General features: G+C 45.4%; 1 protein-coding gene and 1 pseudogene across 1 annotated transcript in view; one reads left to right on the top strand and one right to left on the bottom strand.

Annotated features, from left to right (window-relative positions):
* Positions 1-8,084: 8,084 nt before the first annotated feature.
* Positions 8,085-10,407, top strand: LOC149854823 (uncharacterized; annotated as a pseudogene).
* Positions 9,137-21,120, bottom strand: part of NTN3 (netrin 3) — a 99,868-nt gene continuing 87,884 nt past the window's right edge. Inside the window, exons 6-7 of the mRNA XM_090024046.1 lie at positions 17,933-18,007; positions 9,137-16,045 (exon numbers count right to left, since the gene is read on the bottom strand). Coding sequence (XP_089880172.1) covers positions 15,717-16,045; positions 17,933-18,007 — 404 coding nt within the window. The 3' untranslated portion in view covers positions 9,137-15,716. The remainder of the gene's footprint in view (positions 16,046-17,932; positions 18,008-21,120) is intronic.

The raw sequence follows: 21,120 nt of genomic DNA, 5'->3' as shown, positions 1-21,120 counted from the left end.
ACCAGGTCCAGGGAGGTGATCCTCCCCCTCTATGCGGCACTGGTCAGGCCGCAGCTGGAGTACTGTGTCCAGTTCTGGGCGCCACACTTCAAGAGGGACGTGGACGATATGGAAAGAGTCCAGAGGAGAGCCACTCGTATGAGGCTCTCGTATGAGGGCAGGCCTTATGAGGAGAGGCTACGGGACCTGAACCTGTTTAGCCTCCACAAGAGAAGGTTAAGGGGGGACCTTGTGGCCTGCTACAGACTGGTCAGGGGGGAACAGCAGGTATTGGGGGAGTCCCTGTTCCCCCGTGTGCTGCCAGGAGTGACCAGGAATAACGGTCACAAGCTGGCGGAGGGTAGGTTTAGATTAGATATTAGGAGGCGCTACTTCACAGTCAGGGCGGCTAGGGCCTGGAACCGGCTTCCAGGGGAAGTGGTGCAGGCTCCTAGCCTGGGGATTTTTAAAAGGAAGTTAGATGAGCACCTTGCCGGGGTCATCTGACCCCGGTGCTCTTTCCTGCCAAGGCAGGGGGTCGGACTAAATGATCTACCTAGGTCCCTTCCGACTCTAGCTACTATGAAACTATGAAACTATGTTGTAGGTGTTCCTGGGGCTCCTCCTCCTTTGCACCCTGTCCATGCACCGACTGAGATCTGGTTGGTTTTGGTATTCCCACCCTCGGGCTACAAAGAGCCAATGTCTCAGATCCACTCTTGAACTTCAGAGTGCCCGGTCCTTAATCAATGCAGGACCTCTGATTTTACTGCCGCCTTCACTGAGGGCTTGTTCTCAAATCAAATGTCAGCAAATTTAAAATTTCAACAATCCATTAATTCACGGGTCTTCTTAAATTAACAGAGTCCAAAATTAATTCATGGTCATCAGGAATCAAGTCCCAGCCCCAATTAATTCACGGGCTTTCAAAATCAATACTTCAACTTAACTCACTCCTGCTCAAATCCAACTCTTCATCATTAATCAGTTCATGCCATTGAATCCATATCCTCCTTAAGGAGCCTGCAGCTCTCAAATCAACATTGACTGCTTCTTTACAAAAAATTGAAACCAGAATGGCAGTGTTTTTGCCATGCCCAGGTCATGGGCCACAGTGGCTGTCTCACTCACGTGTCCTTCTCTCAGTGCTGGGGTGCCAGGGTCCACAAGGAGTCACACAAGGTGGTTCTAGGTCACCAGGTGGCTGGAAACCCCACCTGGATCCACCCCTGAATTCTGAAATTCTTTTAGCTCCTTAGGAGAACACTATGCTCTGCTTGGCCACATCCAGAAGAGCACTCTGTAACATGTGGCACCGCAGGCCCATCTGTGGTGCTGCACACTGCGCATTCAGGCATTTTCCACACTGCTACCTTGCAGCGCAGGGTTGGGTTTTGACCCTGAGATCTCCCTGGGTCAAAACCCAAACAGAAAAAAATCAGAGGGGGGAGGGAGGGGGCACATGGTGCCACCACGTTTGGAGGCTGACTAGCTGGAGCCATGCTCAGGCTACTGGCGGGCTCCCAGCTGTAGGAGTGCCACAGCTGCAGCTTTCCTAGCCCTCAGGTCCCCAGGTAAGGCTTCTGGGGCCAGCACAGTTGCTGGCCTCAGCCTGCCCTACCCCACCCAAAGTAACCTGCCATGCTCCAGAGGGTGCATGACATGAGTGTTCCCCAGGGAAATCTAGCAGTGGCACAAGGTGTGCTGCTGGTAGTTCTCCTGGGGGAACCAAATGCCTGTAGTCATCTGGACATGGCCCTTGTGAAGAAATCAGTGCTCAGGGCACTTAGCCACATGTGGATTTTTACCAGCCAGAGTTTTCTTCATGGTTTGGCACTTAATTCTATGTACTTTGTGGAGGAAACTACTACAGAACCAAAAGGAAGTAGGAAGCTCTGCAGGTTTTATCCTTAATGGGGGTAAATCAGTCAAGCTAATTTGCTCTCAAAGGTCTGTTTTGAAAGTGATAAGAAATTCAATTACCACCCCCCACCACCATCACCACCCCAGTTGATAAATAAAAATGGGCCAGTCACCAAAACCAATACAAGGAAAGACTTTGGTACTTGCCATCAGTTTTTGCTCTGCATGTGTGCATGTGTGTGTAGGGAGGAGGCTGCAGGGAAGGGGGGTGGATGACCAGACTAGACCCTCACCGTGCCTCAGTCCACTGAAGTTTTACCAGACATTCTTACCATTAAGGACAGTTGTTCCAATCAAGTGAATGGCTCAAAGCCTTACCAAGACCAGTTTAGCTTCACTGGCCACATCCAGATGAGCACAGCCATGCAGTATGTGGTGCTGCAGCCCCACAGATTGCGTTGCCCAACAACGGAGTATGGCCCAATGAAGCCACACTCCAGCTGCCAGCCATGCTCCAAGCTGCAGGAACGCCAAGGTTGCAGCTTCCCCAGATGCCAGAACTTCAGGTAAGGCTGCTGGGCCCCAGCCTCCCCTACCCCAGCCAGTGTAACCTGCTGCGCGTCAGAAGGTGCATGGTACAGGCATTCCCCAGTGTCACAGAGCAGGGTCCTCAGGGTTGGCCAGGATGCTCCTGGAGGCTCCGCAGCCATGCATGTTCCACCCCCAAGGACACCCTCTTATCATTCCTGCCATGTCTTGTTGGTAAAATAAACTGGGAGGCTGCCAATGGGCCTTCACTTGGAGCCGGTCCACTGACCCCCCACTCACACTCACTGGCTTTTGGGCCCTTTGCTGGGCCTTTCTTTAGTACTGTGCTGCATGGGGCATCTCAGACCTTATGGACCAATTGCTCTTGGAGGGAGCAAAGCAGGCAGCACAATGTCCTGGGTAGCTCTCTTGTGCAGGAGCTCCTTCCCCTGGCTGTTGCCAGACAGAAAGTGACCCCTGCCAGCCCCAGCACTGAGCTTATATCTTCACTGGGTTCTGACTCCTTCCCGTCAGCTGACCACCAGCAGGTGCCGGCGAATTACCTTGTTAGCCTGCTATGCAGGCAGTCTGCAGCTGCAGAAGTCTGCCTAGCCTGTCTGGCTCCTTTGCTAGACTGCTTTTGCCCCTAAAAGAGCAGCACACCTTAGTGCCCTCAACATACCTCCCCACTTAAGAACCTGACTCACCTGAGCAGGTTTTCACTCTTTATGTTATAGAAGTCTTCTCCACAAGGCTTCATACAGCTTTCCTTCTGTTTTGTGATAATCCCCAAACAGTGGGGGTGGAGGTTTTCAGGCACCTCCTGCTCACCTTTTCCCCAAGGAAGCAATATATGGAATTTAGCATGAGCTACCCTGCTACAGGTAGTCCCCCCATATTAGCCAGCATCAGTAAGATGCCATCTTAAGCTTTGTCCCCAGCCGGTCAAGTTTTCCTGTCCTAAATCAGCCGGTTTCTCCTATTCTGGCTTCTCTGGCAACTGGCTCAAAATCTGCTAATCCCTGTACTCCACAGGTCCTCTCTTGGTCCTCTGCCTTGGCTGCAGATGACTGAGTCTCCTCCAAGGGGTTTGTCACCTGGTCTATCCCAACTCTCTGGCATGATCCTTGGGGTTTCTTGCCCCATAGCAAGCCCCTTACTGGCTCTCTTTTCCCTTCAACTACAACCTTAGGTCTTCTACTGGGAGGATTATTTTCCTTCTCAGGACCCCTAGCCTCCTCTGTCTCTGGGGATGTAGTCTTCTTTCCTCCTCTGGTCTGACCTGACCAGATAGTTGTGTGCTCTGATTCTCCCCCTCTCAGAGTGGTTCCTAGGACCTCTCATCTCCTTATACCACCCTGTAAGTCTAGACATCTTCTCCAAGTTCCCATTGAACTTTCAGGGCTTGCTGGGCATATTAATGGTCCCACAACTCATATTTCCCCAGCCTGTGGGTCTTCCATCAGCCTTCTTGTACACCTTCACATATGCAACACCCCCTACCTTCCCTGCAAATAGCTCTTTCACCATTCACCATTTTGCGTGACCTGGGTGGTTACTAATATTTATCTGGGGCCTTCTTCCAGTCCTCAGCCTCCTTTCCCACCTAGTTACCTTTAGCGGGGAGAGTCCTCTAGTCTCCTTGGATGGGCTTGATCTCCGTACAGTACATAACAGCTTTGCCTTTTACAAAGTGTCACTGGGCATTTGCTCCACCCTTCTCATCTATGGACCTCCAGCTTGCTCTCCCACTGTGGCCTTAGTCACTGTCTCTTTCCTGGAGTATTTATCTGACTCAGGCTGTGCCTGGGATTGGCCCGCCCTTGCTCTCTGTCCTCTTGGTCTTGGGCATTTCAGCTGAGTGCAGCTATGGTCAAACTGGTCCCTGCCTCCACTTCTTACTTCAGGCTCTTCTTTCTTCTGTTTAGCTGCCACACCTGCCAGCTCCTCTTCTAACTACTGAATATGGTCTGTCACCACCAATATCTCAGCTGTATGTTGGCTAGTAAGTTCTCCCAGTTTCTGTCTCAATCGGTCCGTTTCTCCTCTGTGTCGGTTGGCCAGGTTGCCTCACTTCTGATCCAGACACCCCAACATCACTGACACGACTTCTTCCCATCCGGGAGGGAATCCTGTCTCTGAGGGTCTATCTGTCCCAGTGCTCCTCCCTCACTGAGCTGGCCTCTCTCATCTTCTGGGCTCCCTGTGCTCCTACATTCAGGAGATCCCCTGTCCTCCTGGGACTTGTAGCCTTGTGGCCTCTAGCTGCTTCTCAGTCTCAATTAAGAGCTCTTTCAAAGCCTCTATCACCTGGAAGTGGCCCTGACACCCTGCTTGGGCCACTGCTACCTGTTTTGTTAATGCTGCTCCCAGGAAAGCCACCTTTTCTTGTAGCTGGTCTGTAATTTTCAGGGTTTGCAGCTTCACCTCCATCTTAGCAGGTGTTGTTGGGCATTGGGTGTCTGATGCTTTGTCCTCATAGGTGTTTTGGGTTTTTGCAGCAGCTTGGTCCACTTTCCCATAGTTGCTGATTTTCATGTTTTAGTGAGTGGATATGTTCTTTTTTGACCTGCACACATGACTGTAGCTGATTTCTCCATGGGTATAGCAGCCTCTCTGGCCATGCCTGCTTCCAGAAAGGTCTCCAAGGACTGTATCTTTTCACATCTCTTTTCCAATTTCATTTCCCCCACAAATTGCATAGGATTAAGTGCCAAACAATGAAGGAAACCCTGTCATTTCCCTCCCTCCCCCTTCCCTCCAGCCCCCTCCTACACATGTGTGTGCGCGTGCACACACACACACACACACATACACACAAACTGATGGCAGGTACAAAAGCCTTTCCTTGTATTGGCTTGGGTGACTGGCCCATTTCATTTATCAACAGCGTTCTTGTTAAATTTAATTTCTTATCACTTTCAGAACAGACCTTTGTGGAAATGAACATTAAAAAAAAATTAAATGAAAAATACCTGTGACTGAACAGCAAACACAAAATTGGCACTGGTATGTGCAAGGTAAATTAAATAAATATTACCAAGAATGGCCAACATGGAAGGTATCTTGGTCATTTTTCACATTTTTCAATGGAAAATTTAGAGAGGGAGGTTGAGATTTTTTTGAGAGGGAAAACAATTCACTTTCCAAACCATGCATGTATTTCCTTGGAGCCATAAATAATGGCTGCTGAAAAATGTTATCTGCTGTTTTTGACAGCGGTTACCTCAACCTTCCCTCCCCCGTGTCCTTCATCCAGCCAGTCTCCTGATTAAATTTTTGTCTTCCCTGCAGAAAGAATGAAGAGACCATCAGAGAGATCTCTGAGATACATTTTGTCTTTATTCAAGAAGTTTAAAAATGAATTCGCATCATCAGAAGACCGGAGGCGCAAGGGTTGGAGCCAGCTCCAAAGATGAGAGGAGCTTCCTCTTGACTTGTTCTCTCACTTGAAATCTTCACATATTCTGAGAAAATCCAGAGGAGGAGACAAGGTATTTGCATGTGTTTTTGGTGAGCAGCAGGTCTGATTTCGAGATAACATCAGAAGTATGGGTAGGGCATATAATATTACTCCCTTCACCAGCTCCACCCCATTCCTAGATCAATATCCCACTGGATTGCAGAGATCAGAGGGAATTTTAGGTCTGGAGTTACTGATGTGGCCAGGGAGGAATGTGTAGATTGGAAGGAGAGATGAAACTGCTCTAAGATTTCCTAATGTCGGTTATATCAGGCCCACGCAATGAAAAACATTGGTTATATGAAGCATAGAAGACCATCCTGACTGAAAGTCTTGGAACCCAGACACCTGAAAAATAAAATGGTGTGGGGAGTAGTTGTTCTCTACTTCTCCATTTAGGATGAGACAGCTCCTACTAGATCTTTGTTGTAGGCTGAAGGAAAGGGTAATCACCTTCTTTCCATTAGTGCACACAAAAAACAACTGCTTGAAAGAGAGAGAGAAAGTGTGACTTGTCATTCTCTAGGGAAGATGAGTGACCACAAAAGGTGTCCTCAGATATGAGTATACTACTATACTAGTGTAATTTAGAGCAAAATTGGCCTCACTGTGTTTTCATGGGAGAATAAATTGTTATTGATTAAAGACACTTGTTTCCTTAGGAGGATTCAGTACTATTTTTCAAGATGAATTCAAGTTCCAGAAAACAAAACTATGGTGAGATTATCTCACTAGCTAGGCAATAAATCTCACGTTTAAAATTTCAAGTGTGTGCATTCAGTCATTAGACCTGATAGAAAAATGTGGAAAAAATATTAATCATTTTCCAACCTTTGAACTTTTTTCTTCAATTTGCTTATCCAGATTCAACGTCACAACAACAATACTCATCAACATTTTTAAATTTGAAAAAGTAAAGTAAAACAGAGGTGAAATTACAAGGTTCCCATTTTAAAAATCCTCATTTTTCATTCCAATTTAACTTTGTGATGAAATCTTGTCAATTTAGAAATTTTGATCAACTCTAAAATAGTTTGAAAAGCTGCAGAAATATATTTTAAAAGAAATCCTGAAGCAATAATACTTGTTATTGTTCCAGTCTCTTACAAAAGGTGCCCCCACGTTAAAGATCCAGGTTGTAGCCATATCAGTCTAAAGGAAAAAGCAATCAGGACCTGTGGTAGAGGTGATATCTTTTATTAGACCAGCTACATTTTTGCCAAAAAATTGTTTAATTGCAAGCTTTAATTGAAAGACTGCAATTAAGGACATTTTTTTGTAAAAATCTATTCATCTAATAAAAATATCACCTCTACCATGAGTCCTGATTGCCTATGTTAAAGATATTTCCAAGTAATAATCCAAATTTGATCATTTGCATTAATACTGAAAGAATCAGTGTTGCTATTAGAAAGCATTAGGACAGGGACACTTTCATAGGTGCACAACTGTGCATTCCATAGTTGTAATGGTTTATTTAATTTACCAGATTGTTTCTTGTCATAACAAAATATTGATTTCCAGTTGAATTAATTTAAGATATAGTGTGCAAATCTTTGATTGCTAGCCCTTGCTAAAAATCAAAATACTTTTTTTTTCAGTCTTTAAACACAGTTTGTGAAACAGTATCCACCCAGTTTATCTTGGAGTTACTCTCGACTGGACTTTAACTTATAAATCACATTTCTAGAAAACTGCTTTAAAAATCAAAGCAAGGAATAACATACTTGCCAAACTTGCATGCTCTGCTTGGGGTGCCAGTGCCTCCACACTATGTTCATCTGCTCTCACACTGTGTTATTCGGCTGCAGAATACTGTGCCCCTGTTTGGGCTCGTTCGTCACACAGCAAACTAGTGGACACGCAACTTCATGCTATAATGTGACTTGTGTCAGGCACATTGCACCTCACTCCACTTCCACGGTTACCAGTCCTCAATAACATTGCTCCCCCTCGTCTCCACTGCACAAAAGCTAAAGTAAACTTATTAGCCAGACTTCATGATAATCCTATGCTGCCAGTGTACTGGGACATATTCCACGCACCAGTAGCTTGGCTCCCCTCAAGATGTCCAATATGATCCACCCTTTCAAAATCCTTTGGTTTTCCTTACTTACACAATAACACGAAGAATGGTTAACACAAGCACCAATCAATCACCACATCATCTCTAACCCTACAGTCAATCAACAAGGATTTAATGGCCACACCATTATAATCATCACCCCTCCATCAGACTCTCTCTTGAATACTCCAGCACCAACATTTCCTTTTTAGACACTATGATACTATCCAAAATGGTAAAATACAAACCACCATATACAAGAAACCCACCAATCAATATACATATCTGCACAGAACCAGCAATCTTCCTAAACACACCAAGAAAGCCGTAACATACAGACAAACTTTCCAATACCACCACATTTGCACTGAGAAGAATACCCGCGATTGTTACCTTGTAAATCTCAAAAGAGCTTTCACCCAACAAGGACACTGCTCCAGAGAGACAGATCCCACTTTCGAAAGAGCCACCTGGATACCATGTGAAGAACTGCTGAAGTACAAAAGGAAAATCCCTACAAATCACACACCATTAGTTATGACATACCATCCTTCATAGCAACCTATATGGAAAATCCTCAAACAATTGCAACCCATACTAGAAGAAGACCCAATTCTTAAACAGATCTTTCTAGAACCACCTATCCTAGCCTTTAAACAGGAAGCAAACCTTGCCAACCTCATCACCAGAAGCAAACTTCCTATGGCCCAAAGTACACTGAATGGATCCAGACCATGCCAGGACAAGAAATGTAAAAACTGCCAACTCTTCTCCATGACTCCTACAGTAACTACATCCCACAACAGAACCATCACCATTCCTGGATCTTACAGCTGCACCTCCAGAAATTTAATATATATCATCCAGTGCACTAAATGCCCTAATGGAGAATATGTAGGAGAAACCAAACAACAACTGCGTACCAGATTGAACACATACCGAAAATCCATGGAAGACAAAAATATTCAATTACCTGTGAGTGCACTCTTCTCAGAAAACAACCACTCTCTCTCCAGTCTCTCAGTTCTAATCCCCAAAGGGAACTTACAAAACACCTTTCATAGATGAGCCTACAAACTTCACTTCATAAATCTATTGGATACAAAAAATCATGAACTAAATGTAGACATGGATTTATGGTACATTGCAACCTGCCTGCCATCCGATAGCCCCAGGTAACCCGTTTGCATTTTACCACCTACATTCTCTCACCAGTTCAATATTCCCCCCTTTCTCCCTCCACCTATCTGTCTCACACCTATTGTCTCCCATTCCCTCTGATCCTCACTGTCATGCATTTGCATTTTCACAGGCCTGCATTTTGCATTTTGGCTTTTATTCCACCCAGGAGAGCACACCAAACACCACCAGACTCTCCCTATGCCTAAAGAAAGGTGTTTGTGCCAGAAAGCTTGCAAAGAACATTTTTTCCAACTATTTAGTTTGTCTAATGAAAGATATCACATTTACCCAAAGAACCTTGTTTGCCTTGTCCTTAGACCAACACAGCTACAACCAACAACCACCCATGCCACTACTGGGCACTTTTCAACCATTTTCAAATTGGACAAGGTCACTGAGCCTCAGACCTATAGCAATGGGGTCTTTGCAATGATAACAAATGCACTTCAAATCATGTCCCACACTTGACTCATGTCTATTTACAATGCTGCCTGATGGTCCTCAAGCTCTTCACATTGGTGACTGGAACAATATGCCGAAACCACATATGCTAAATCATTGGTTCCCAATCTCATTGCATGACCCAAATCAGGGTTGCAGGGTGTCCTCAGTAGGGTCACAAAGGGCTCACACACACATGCACGTGCACACTCACATGTGCGGTCCAGGAGTGGTGGGCGGGGCAGGGCCACCATGCACAAAGCGGGCAATGGCGGTTCCCCTGCCCCCTGGGCCGCTGCTGCACTCTGCTCCCAACAGCCCCCCATGGTGCTGAGTCAGGACGTCCTGTTGGTGGGCAATTTAGGGTTGCAGCAAAAAAAGGTTGGGAACCACTTTGCAAAATATATAAACTATTGGTAAGGTTTAGACTTTTCTTCTACAGCTATAATAATTATACCAATGCAATCCCAAATATGGACATGGTTAGAACAGTACAAAAGTGTTCATCATAGTATTCTTTATTCCCTTTTCCTTTCAGGCAGCATACCTCTCAGTATACGCAGTTTTATACTAGTACAACTGTGTTCAGGCTAGGGTTGTGTGGCTCATGTATGCTGATAGTTAAACAGTATAGTTTATTTGTGCAGTCCTTTGGGTCCAACCTTGGAGGCACTTACTAAAAGATGTAATGACACTACTATGTCCTGCTAAGTGAAATCTTGGCTCTGTAGACATCAATAGGACCAAGATTTCAACCATGGATGTCAAGGGGATAATTCAGTAGTAACCTGCTAGAAAGGTATGGGCCATCTTTTGTTTTATTTTAGACAGATTAGTAATGATAGTTACATGATTTCTAGATCATGGCTAATTAATTGTTTAGACTGTTATAGAGTCCAACAGGCTGTATTATCCATGACTTATAAGCATGTATAATACCTACTATTAATCCATTTAAAACCCTCTGTAACATATACTGCTCACAGCTGTAACATGTATAACTTTTATAGTGATCTATAAATGCCCCTTTACTATAGTTTAGGTGAGTTTGCATGATCCCTCACCTATTTTTTTGCAATATTGGAAAGCCTAGAAGGCAGTTTCCTGTTTGGTTGCTAATTATTCTTTCATAAATTACCCAAGAAAGAATGTTGGTTGCAATGATGTTATACCAGCTGTGGGCTGATCTTCTTTTTATTTTGCTGTGAACTTTTTCTTTCAAGAAACAAACCTCAAACATTTGAAATGTCAAAGTTAGGCTTTGGGAAAAATATAATGATAATAATATTAATAATACGAAGCATTATTATTATTACTTGAGGTTTTTCAAAGTCAAAAGATGAAAGAAGGAGTTTTATTTCCTATAATTGTTTAATTCCAATAAATACAGACCCTTTTAAATTGAAATCTTCCATTGCAGTTTTGGGATCCAAAGTCAAAAGCACTGCCAGAGAAGTGGACTGGCTGAAATAGAACAGTTTTGCTGCCCAAACAAATGGGCTCTGCTGAAGTATAAATTCTTTGAGTCGGATCCGCAGCTGGTTTACCTCCATGAGCTCGGTAGCTCTGCTGAAACCAATGGAGTTGTGATCATTTGCATCAGCAGAAATCAGACCTGTGATTTTTAATCATTGGTAGTGCTATTAATGAACATAGAGGTCATTTGAAAGGCATGGGGACAAATCTTCTAGCAATGCAAGCTGTCACAATGCCATTAATTTCAATAAAGCTATATCCTATAGCACTTGTGGCCCAGTGAGCTATGTTTTGTTTTCACTCATATGCTGCTGTAAATTTACTGATATAAATGGAGTTATAAGAGTGACAGACTGACATCTCCTGTGTTGTAGGCTAGCCCAAGGTAGAAGCACCGCTGACAGCCAATCCAATTTCAGCCCTATTTTGAGTACTTAAGTGGGACTTCAGTACTTAAGTGCACAAGCTTTGCACTAAGTGCACATGGGGGAATTGCATCCCAAGTGAAATAAGACCCAAGGCCCTGTGGCTTCTATCTTGATTATATCCCTTTTACATTTAGCTTTGATCTTTGCTCCTACAAGTTCCTAACAGAAGAAAGGTACGTCAGCTAGGTAAATAGGCACAGCACCACTGAAGCCAACTGATCTGTCCCTTTTATATCGTCAAAGCCTCTGACTCTTTCCTGTCCTTGGAACAGCTTCTTACATGCTCTGGAGGAAATTCTTTTTCCTGATTGCCTCATCCCAAGCAGAGCAGGAGAGACTGGAATGAAAGTCTGAGAAATACAGAGGGGAGGAAGCACCATCAGTCAACTTAAGTACAGAATCCAATCTTAAATTGTCTCATGGAAAGAAAACACTGGGTTAGACAGGCAAGACATATTAGATTTGTGTTATTAAAATAATAATAATAATAATATAATAATAATAAAAAAGAAAAAGTACATATCTTATATATGTTACACTATGTTCCATAACATTTGTTGGGTTTCTTTTTACATATTCAACAGTATTTCATGGAGACGTCCTGGTCTGTAGCATCTCCCCCATTCTTTTGCTGTGTTGCATTTAGGAAGATATTTACAGGATATGCAAATTATAGCATGCAGGTCTAAAGACAACTGAAGCAGAGAGATGAGGAGGTAGGGCTTCTTGCAGCGTGCTTTGCCCATGTCATACCTTTATGGGTGCCCAAACTTTGCAGTCTTCAGGACAACCTTGCAAGGAGCCTAAAAACAGTACTCAGTTTGCCCATGTGTGTTCATATATCTAAATAAAAAGTAAAGGCACACAGACAGATGAGGTTATTATAATATGACTTTCCTTTTGGATTCCCATCTAAATCTCCTAGAGGTCTGGGAATTTCAACGTTTAGATCTGTATGCACCTAAAATTTTAGCAGAACATGAGGAGAAATAACTCTGTGTTTGCTAGCTTCAAAATCCAGGAGCTGATCTGTGCTGTCTTCCCATAACAGGGAGAACGCAGCAGTGAGCTGGATTTCTGAGGTCAAGGGCTGCATTTGGCCCTTGGGCTGCAGTTGAAAGGACCAATTTACATAATCTACCTGTAATGTTCACCTCTGTGTATAGGGACAGTAAGAAGCCTGTGCACTGGAGTCAGACATGAGCTTGAGTGGAACTCAGCAGCCCCTTGTTATGAGGCTGCATCTACTCAGGCATTAATTCTTCCCCAAGAGTTCAGCTTGAGTGGCATTCAGTGCATGAGAATGCAAAGACATGCCTGCTACCTCTGAGAAGCACATTCATACACCAGCTGTCAGTGGTGGAAGGAGTCCCTCCTTTTTTGCTTTGCCTTTGCAGTTTCCAAAAATTTTAAAGTTAAACTGCTATTATGATAATAGCTCACTTTCATGGTTGCCTGGAGAGGGTCTTCCTGCTGCTACCTGCAGATCAGAGGCAGTAGCATACATGAATGCACATGCATACACATAGACCCTTCCCCAAGGACCTGGAGGAAGTAAAAACCATGGCACCAGGTCCTGAGCCAGTGGCCACTAAAGCCAGCAGAAAGACCCCTTCTGATTTCTGTGGGGCCAATGGGGCACATCATAAAACTCCTGGGGTCTCCTTCTCCTCTACCTTGCAGCTATTCACACTTGTGCAAAACCAGTGCAGACTACTACCATTCATGGTCCAGGGTCTCAGCTGGTATAGACCAGCATAGGTCCCACTGGCTTTAATAGGACAGCTTGCATCAGCTGGGGATCTGAACTCTTATTTGGTTGTGTTTTGCACTACTATTTCATGCTAATGAAAAAGGTTGCACAAAGGCTGAGGGGGGTGGGGGACTGAGCCCTGTAAATCACAGCCAGTTGGAGGACGAGACACTTGGGGTGTGGATGACCCGTTTTTTTTCTTCACTGACAAGTTTCCTAAGAACTCCACTTTTGGGCAAGGAGTTCACCCGTTTCACTAGTGCCCTCTCAGCCACCCAAGGAACACAGGCACCATGAGGGGGCTGGGAGGGATAATTCAGTTTGTTCATGCACTGTTCTTATTTGTCGCATGAACATTTTGCACAGAAAATACCTTTAAAATTTAAGTTCAGTAGTGAGGCTGTCAGCCCAAAGCCCCACTGCCAGTCAGCTTGAGGAACGAGAGCCTGCTGTACCATAAGTGTGTTACAGGCCAAAGTCAAAACTATGTTACCCATAAAGGATCTTGTTATTTTTGGCCATTGTTTCTATTACTAATTTCAGGCAAACTGTGAGTGATTCCCATATTGCCAGCAACCCGTGGTTTCATAGCCGGAATTGTCTGAGCACTCAGAGCTATGCATCATTCTCAGGACAGGCGTAGAAACACAGATTCCTGCATAACATTCAATGAGACACCGTCTGGAATACAATTCCTGTCCTCCCTACCCATAACAACAGTGCAAGATATTGCTCTCACCAGCTCATGAAGCAATCAGGTACTTGGACCAGCTTTGCTTGTGGATTAGCAAACAGGGCAGGAGACTGAGTGAGGAGTGAAGGGGCCTTGTTGTAGCTGAGACCTGCAACCACTGATACCCATGAAGGTCCCCAACTCCTGCTGAAGTCTGTAGGGATTAGGCTTCTAAATATCTTTGAGGAGCTGAGACACATAGTCTGTTCGGTGTTGTTCTGGCAGAATATTTTAGGCAGTATTTTCTACAAACTAAGTGGACATTAATTGCAATCTTACAATAACAAACCACATCACAGGCCTTTCATAAAGCCTGATGGCACCCTGCATTCATATGGATGTACAAGAGATCAGAATCTGGGCCTTGGTACTCAAACTGCATATCCAAAATAAGTGAGTCTGCAAACTGCATGGGACCCAACACACTGAGTTTGGTCTAGATCATACCTATACCAGGAGTCACTTCACGGAAGTCACATGAGCCAGGCTGGTGTAAAACTGGTGTCAGTGAGAAAGGAGATTCAGTCTCCTGCCATAAAGTCAGGGTCCCACTAAAGGGCATGGCTGCACTGACTGCAAAATGAGAAGAGCTGTCCAGGTCCCAGCATTCTCAGGTAACTTTAGGTAATGTGGATGGTGCTGCTACTGGGAACTAGTTCTGGGAAGTAGAAGAGAATGGGACTCAAGCCTACCCCATGGTGGTGGATGAATGTCTATAATGATAGGACGTGTTAAGGGTCAGGGCAGTGGCTGTCTAGACAGCTTCATACATGACTGCAAAGGCAAGTGAGGGGCTGGCAGGATTATGTGTTGGGAGCAAAATGTGTGTCATGCTTATCCAGCACAGTTCAGCCAGGGCACCTCAGCCTGAACCCCACTGAGTCACTCTCTGGGCTTCCCAGCCCTCTTGCAGGACACTGACCATGCCTTTTTGCACCCCCTTGCCTTTCCAGCAACTGTGGGATGTGCATGGAATTCACAACATCAGTCGTCCAGTGCTGGGCCTACCAAGAGTTCTGCCAATGGACCGTAACTCTGAATAACTGGATCGCCACCCTGCAGTTCTGACAGTGCCTTAACCCACACTGTTCCCCTGCCTGCCAGCCCAGGGCCTTAGATAAGCCTACTAATGAGCCACCATTTTGAACCACAACGTTCCTGGACCCCACCCTTACCCAACAACTATACCGGCTACAAAGAAAGGCAGAGGCAGTCCGAGATCTGAAATCAGCATGTCAAGCCAGGTCCTTAGCTGGCATAAATCAGTGTAGATCTGCTGCAGCTACCACACAGGGAACAGGAAACTCAAAGTGGGCCATTTTCATAGGCTGTGGAAATGGACTGCAGAGCTGAGACTACTGCAATCCTATGAGGCTAACACTGAGCAAGAAGAACAAAGCATTGAGACTTCACACTCAGACACCAGAAGCAGCAGTGAGAGGCAAGCTCCTCACTGAAAGGGAAAAGAGGTCAGAAATAAGGAGACATACAAACTTGGGAGGTGCCCAGATAGACTCATTTCCTCCATGCTTCTTCACACAATGGGCGCCACCAGCGTCTTCTTCCACTTTGCTCCTCATTAAAGGTTTGTCGTTATTGTGTTATTTTTAATAAACGTTAAGGGAAAAAGCCCACCCATGCGCACACACACACGTACATACATGCACAGAGGGAAATCATTGCCAAAATATACACTATAGACAGGAGAGTCCATTCACACTATATATATATACAGAGTCTCTGGGAAGCAGTCTGGAGCATGGGAAAAGGGCAGGGGCTTCCATAAGGGACAGACACAAAACCAATCATGGTTTCACACACTTCCCTTTCTTCTCCCGCCGCTGCAGTTTCCGGAGGCGCCGGGTCCAAGCATCCCGCCACTGGATGACCAAGCTATTCTTGTCGGCCATTAGTCCTGGCCGGTCAGTGGAGTTTTCACTGATTCCCATGACCAGGTACTTCTTGCTGATCTGAATCTTGGGGCATTTGCATGCCAAGTCTTTCATGTGGATCCACAGGAAGTTGTCACCTCGCTTCACCCGCTCATCACGGCACTTGTAGACTGAGAGGATGTTGATAGTGAACTTGGCCCAGTTTGCCACGGTCTCCATTTCTAGGACATTCACTTGGACGACTGGGAGAAAAGAGGCAAAGAGAGATGCAGTGACTGAGAGAGCAGGAAGGAGTTGGCAATGATACTATTTCCCTGGTTCCTTTAATAAAAGTCTGGCGACAGGCAGACCTTCTTGGCTCAACATTTGTATGATTGTTATAAAGTTCTGGCAACAGGCAAACTTCCTTGGCTTGGTATTTGTACACTTGATTCTACTTTTAGATGGAAGCCCCAACCTTTAATGAAACAATCTGTCTGGTTTCATAGCAGCTTCTGTATGGGCTGATTTAATGACATTTAATGGTTTCTCCTGGCTATAGTACTCGGTGACTCAGGAGTAGGGTTGGTTGAAATGTTTCTGTCAAAACTTTTCTTTTTTTTTTTTTTGCTAAAAATGACTTTATGATTAAAACAATTTTGTGTAGACAATTTTCAGGGAAAAAATTATTTCCAGTAGGCTGTTTTACATCTAAAATGCTCCAATTTAGGATTTGTTTCTACTCAGCATGTTACAGTACCAATGGTCTCTAACCTCCCAGGAGATTACTAAAGGAATCCATGGAAGGGGCATGGTTGGCTTGTCAGACGCTGTGTTGAGTGCCGTTCCAGTGGAAATCCTGAGAAACTAAATGGGTTTAGCTGCAAAAAAGTCTGTGAATGGCGGAGATAACTTTAGAGAGTTGGACTCTTCTCACTCCAAGCTCACATTTATTCCAGCTACCTCCTCCCCCCCACTGCACCCGACTCAAAGCCATCTGACAACCATTTCTATTGCTCTCCACCTTGCCAAAAACATCTTTTCTGCTAGAGCCAAGGGTTCCTGCGGAAGATCAATCAAAAAACTCTCCCCGACAAACCTCCCATCGCTCCTAAGTGTGAATGCACTCGTGTCAGAGTGATTAACAACGTGCAGTCAGGATCCTCTGAGCCCTGGCCTCACAGGGGTGATTTTCATCAGATTTCTCCCAAGCCCCCTCAGAAAACAAGCGCATGGAGAAAATGTTCTTTTTAACATATTTGGCAGACAGAGAAGGATGGAGGGGGAGAGGAGGAGAGGGCACGGAATTTTTTAGAAGGTTTGTTTTCATGAATCTAGTGCTAGTGAAAGGGGCCAGATTGACAGGCCTGGAGGCTTAAGGCCTCTCTGCCCCTGGGGCTGGTACAATACCATGATGGCAGTGCTTGATACCCTGAACTCACCCACCACCAACCCTCAGTGCACTTCAGCACTGCTCTGGAAGGACTGCCTCAGGAAATGAGAAGTTCACATCTGCTCCGCAGTTCTCTGGGGAGGGAAGGGAAAGGTGGCTTTTTCTGTAAACCCTGCTGTATCAAGACGAGTGATACCCACAGCACACTAAAGGCAAAAATCTGAGAAACTGCTGCCCTTGCAGTTACTTCCTGACCATGGATGCAACCCTCAGCCTCAGATGCCTCATTATTTAATGCCACAGAGCAACAAATATTCAGATTGGGACCTGCAATTTTACATCCAAGCCATTCATAGTGATCCCCTTTAATTCTTAGTACCTACCAAGTAGGTACAAATTCCCATCATCTAGCTGAAAATTAGCTGAAAGGGAGACTTTTTGTGAGGTATGGACATCAGCTCAACAGAAGACTGTCATTAGCCTCAAAGCAATCATCAGAGAGTGATGACTTTTAGTCCCTGCCAACCTTGGAAGTCTCTTCCGTGAGTGATCAGAGCTCTGGCTAGTTTGAGGGACATGGTGTGCAGAAGATGGAGAGAATGAGCTGCTGAGAGCATGGGAAGGATGCTCTGATGGGATATGGGCAGGGAGGCATGTACTTGGGAGCACCCTGAGCAAATCAGGAATGGGTGAAACCATTCCAAGCTCATTTTTCTTCACAGCTAAATTGACTTGGAAGCAGGGAGGATCTCCTTACCATAATCCTTCTTGCAGTACTTTTTCAGATTGATCTTGTAATTGCCTTTGGCTGGTTTGCAGTACGAGTCACAGTCTGCAGAGGAGAAACAAGGAAAGATTACGCTCTGAGTGATTTTAAAGAAGCTTTGTCTCAGAGACAGCATCACCCCCAGAGAAGAGAAGAAGCCTACAGATAAAATATCTGCAGGGCCCTAGCTCAGCGTTCATGGTGAGTCAAAGAGCAGTAAAACCAGCATAATTTTGTACTGCAGATTATTTACACACCAAATCCCCCTGATGCTCTCTGGGAGTTGTTTTGAGTAGATTCTCAGTTGGGGTAAATTGATGTAGTTCCTTTGACTTCTGCTGAGGTCTGTCAGTTTATATCAGCTGTGGATTTGGTCTACTGTGAATAATAAAACAGCAGAGCTCATAATAAATGACAGCAGATGGTGAGAGAAACTGAGAGGCATGGATTTTAAGCTTGTTAGACAGGGACCAACAGGGCTTTTTGTGTATTTGCACAACTCCCAGTATAATGGATTCAGATCGACTCTTTGGGGGATAAGGCAATACAAATACTAAGAACAATGAGACGGAAAGCAACCCATGGGTGTGCTCATCTGAGATCTAAAATAAAATAGATGGTGGAGAAACACAGGCCGGCTGCCTGGGATGGTAGGAACAGTAAAGGAGTAAGTCCTTGTACTCTCCATAGCCAGACTGGAAGAAGGCAGCTGGTGCTAGTAGGAGCTAGGAGAGAGGCAGAGAGAGGCCAGGCAGCAGATCCTCATCTGGTGTGAACTGGCACAGCTCCACCAAAATCAATAGAGCTTAACTGATTTAGACCAGCTGAGGGTCTGTGCCCCAGGTCCTTTCGGGTGCGCTGGATACAGTCCCACAGAGGGTGTTAAACACATCAGCCCAATCTCATCTCTCACATATTCCATTGCAGTTAGTGGCATTACACCTGGTTACATTTGGCCCAAGAGAAATAGTTTTGATCTGAGTTCTGAAACAGCTAGAATCTGGTGGAGTTCTCTGTGGAGTCGGATACGGTTGCATTTCTCAAGGAGGCAGGGAACAGCCTCTTTCTGCACATGCTAAACTCCAAAGGGCTGGGATGTAGAGTGGATAATAGTAGAAACTCCAGGGACAAGAGATGAAGAAGTGGACAAGCACTTCATTCAAGCACTGCAGATCTGCAACCATGGGAGATGCAGAAGGAGAATGGGATCAGAGTCAAAGATACCACTTTAGCTACAGACATGGATCCAAAAGGAAGGTCAGTGCTCAGGGCACACAGAAAGGAATGGATCATTTATGAATATGTTCTGGCTCCTGAGTTCCCTCTCCGGAGCAACAGCCACGTTAAGAACATGCTGTGCTACCAGCAGTGTTACCCTCACTCACCAGAGCATGCCTTCTCCATGGTATAACTAGAGGTGGCCAGGACGGTAGCTCTGGGCACTGATTTTGAGGGAGTTCAGGAATGGTGGTGGCTGCCATTGGCCCAGCCAGCATGACCGCCCCAGCCACTACCACCCCTTCTAGGGTGCAGAAACTGCTTGTTATGCCTCTGCTTCTCCTGGGCTTTGAGTGTGGTGGTAGGTGGTGCTGGAGATGGTGGTGTCCTTTGGGCACATGCAGCAATATTTCAGCCCAATATGGGGGCAGAGGCAATCCTGCTCTCAGACAGGCTGTGCTCCCTGACCTGCTCAAATCCAATCACCTGCATAGGGAGTTAGGATCAGGCCTTCAACAAGCCTCTTTGTACCTGTTTCTAAAGTCCCAGATTTGCTTGCAAATCAGAGTAGGGAAGTTTGGGTATGCTCTTCTGCTCTGCAACACCTTTGATCCCAACAATTTCACAAAAAAGCCTCGTCTCTTCCTTCCTTTCTCCTGCCATCTTCCTTTGAACATCTCAATTTGTCTATTTCCAAACATTTTGCTTTGGTCATATTTTTCTAAGCTCATCTTTCTTTTGCTGTTCTTTCTTCCTTTCTTCCCCTCTTTCAGGTTTTCTGTCCAGCTTGGCAATCTTGACTCCCTTTCCCCTGGGACAGGGCAAGCAGTCAATGAAGCTGTCTTTGTTTGTGAGCTGCCAGAAGGACTGGGGAAAAGAATAACAACCTCCCTGTGCCAATTTCCAAAAAAAGGGAAGAAAACCAGAAACACAAGCTGACCCCAGATTCCACTGCGCTCTCCCTTTCTGCCTGGCTCCCTTTTATTTTGGACTTTGTACCTTCTGCTTCAAATTTGTCATTGATAAAAACAACTCAGCACGAAGCTAATTCCCCAGCAAAAGAGAATAAGTGCAGTTCTATAACTCAGCCTGTCCCTGCCCACTCTGCCTAGGCCTGTGGTGCCCAGGAGCTGCCACTCTTCGTTTGCTTTTCATCCATCTCCTCTCCATTTCCAAGTGGAGAAGTGCAGAAACATGCGAAGGCAAACTTTATGACCAGGTCATTTGTGCTGTGCTTCTTGCATCTCTCATCCCCTCTTAGACGAATGTAGCACTGATGACAGATATCTGATTGCCAGCCCTGGAGACTGAAGGGTCACCTAGTCCAACCCTCTTCATGGAAGCAGGTTTTACTATACACAAATACTCCCTGACATGCCTAGCCAGCATCTTCAGTGAACAAAACAGGTACGTGGAACAGGTTCTGTGAAGAGAACAGGTACAACACAGCACAGGCAGCAGCAATGGTATAACTAGGAGCGGGAGAGTGGGAGGCCAGAACAGGAGAAGCAACCCCTACACACACACACACACACACACACACACAGAGGCATCTTTGCCCAGGGTACCAATATTCCTATTTATGCTCCTGGGCAACAGAATGCCAGATTTTAAGTACAGGTTCAGCAAACAGGTCTGGGATGGTTTAGACAGGGATGATCCTGCCTTGAGCCAGAGCAGGGGACTAGTTTTGCCTGCTCAAGGTCCCTTCCAGCTATATTTTTCAGTGACACTACATTTCCCTCAAACCCTCCTCTTCCATTTTGGTGCAGCTCAATCATGGCCTTGTGACATCACGTCTAGGGGACGGCAGGATTCATTCTCCATGGCCCATTAGAGCCTTCACCTAGTCTAGAAGAAAATTTTGTCCCAGGGCCTAGTGGTCCAGCTATGCAGACCACATTGTCAAATTATCATTGTGGGTTTATAGGGCACATGATGTGCACCAGCTCAAAATGATG

The sequence above is a fragment of the Crocodylus siamensis genome, chromosome 12 (assembly GCF_052110815.1).
Source record: "Crocodylus siamensis isolate JL-2025a chromosome 12, ASM5211081v1, whole genome shotgun sequence".
Lineage (NCBI taxonomy): Eukaryota > Metazoa > Chordata > Crocodylia > Crocodylidae > Crocodylus > Crocodylus siamensis.
The sequence above is the reverse complement of the archived record's forward strand: the minus strand, read 5'-3'. Positions and strand labels throughout refer to the sequence as shown.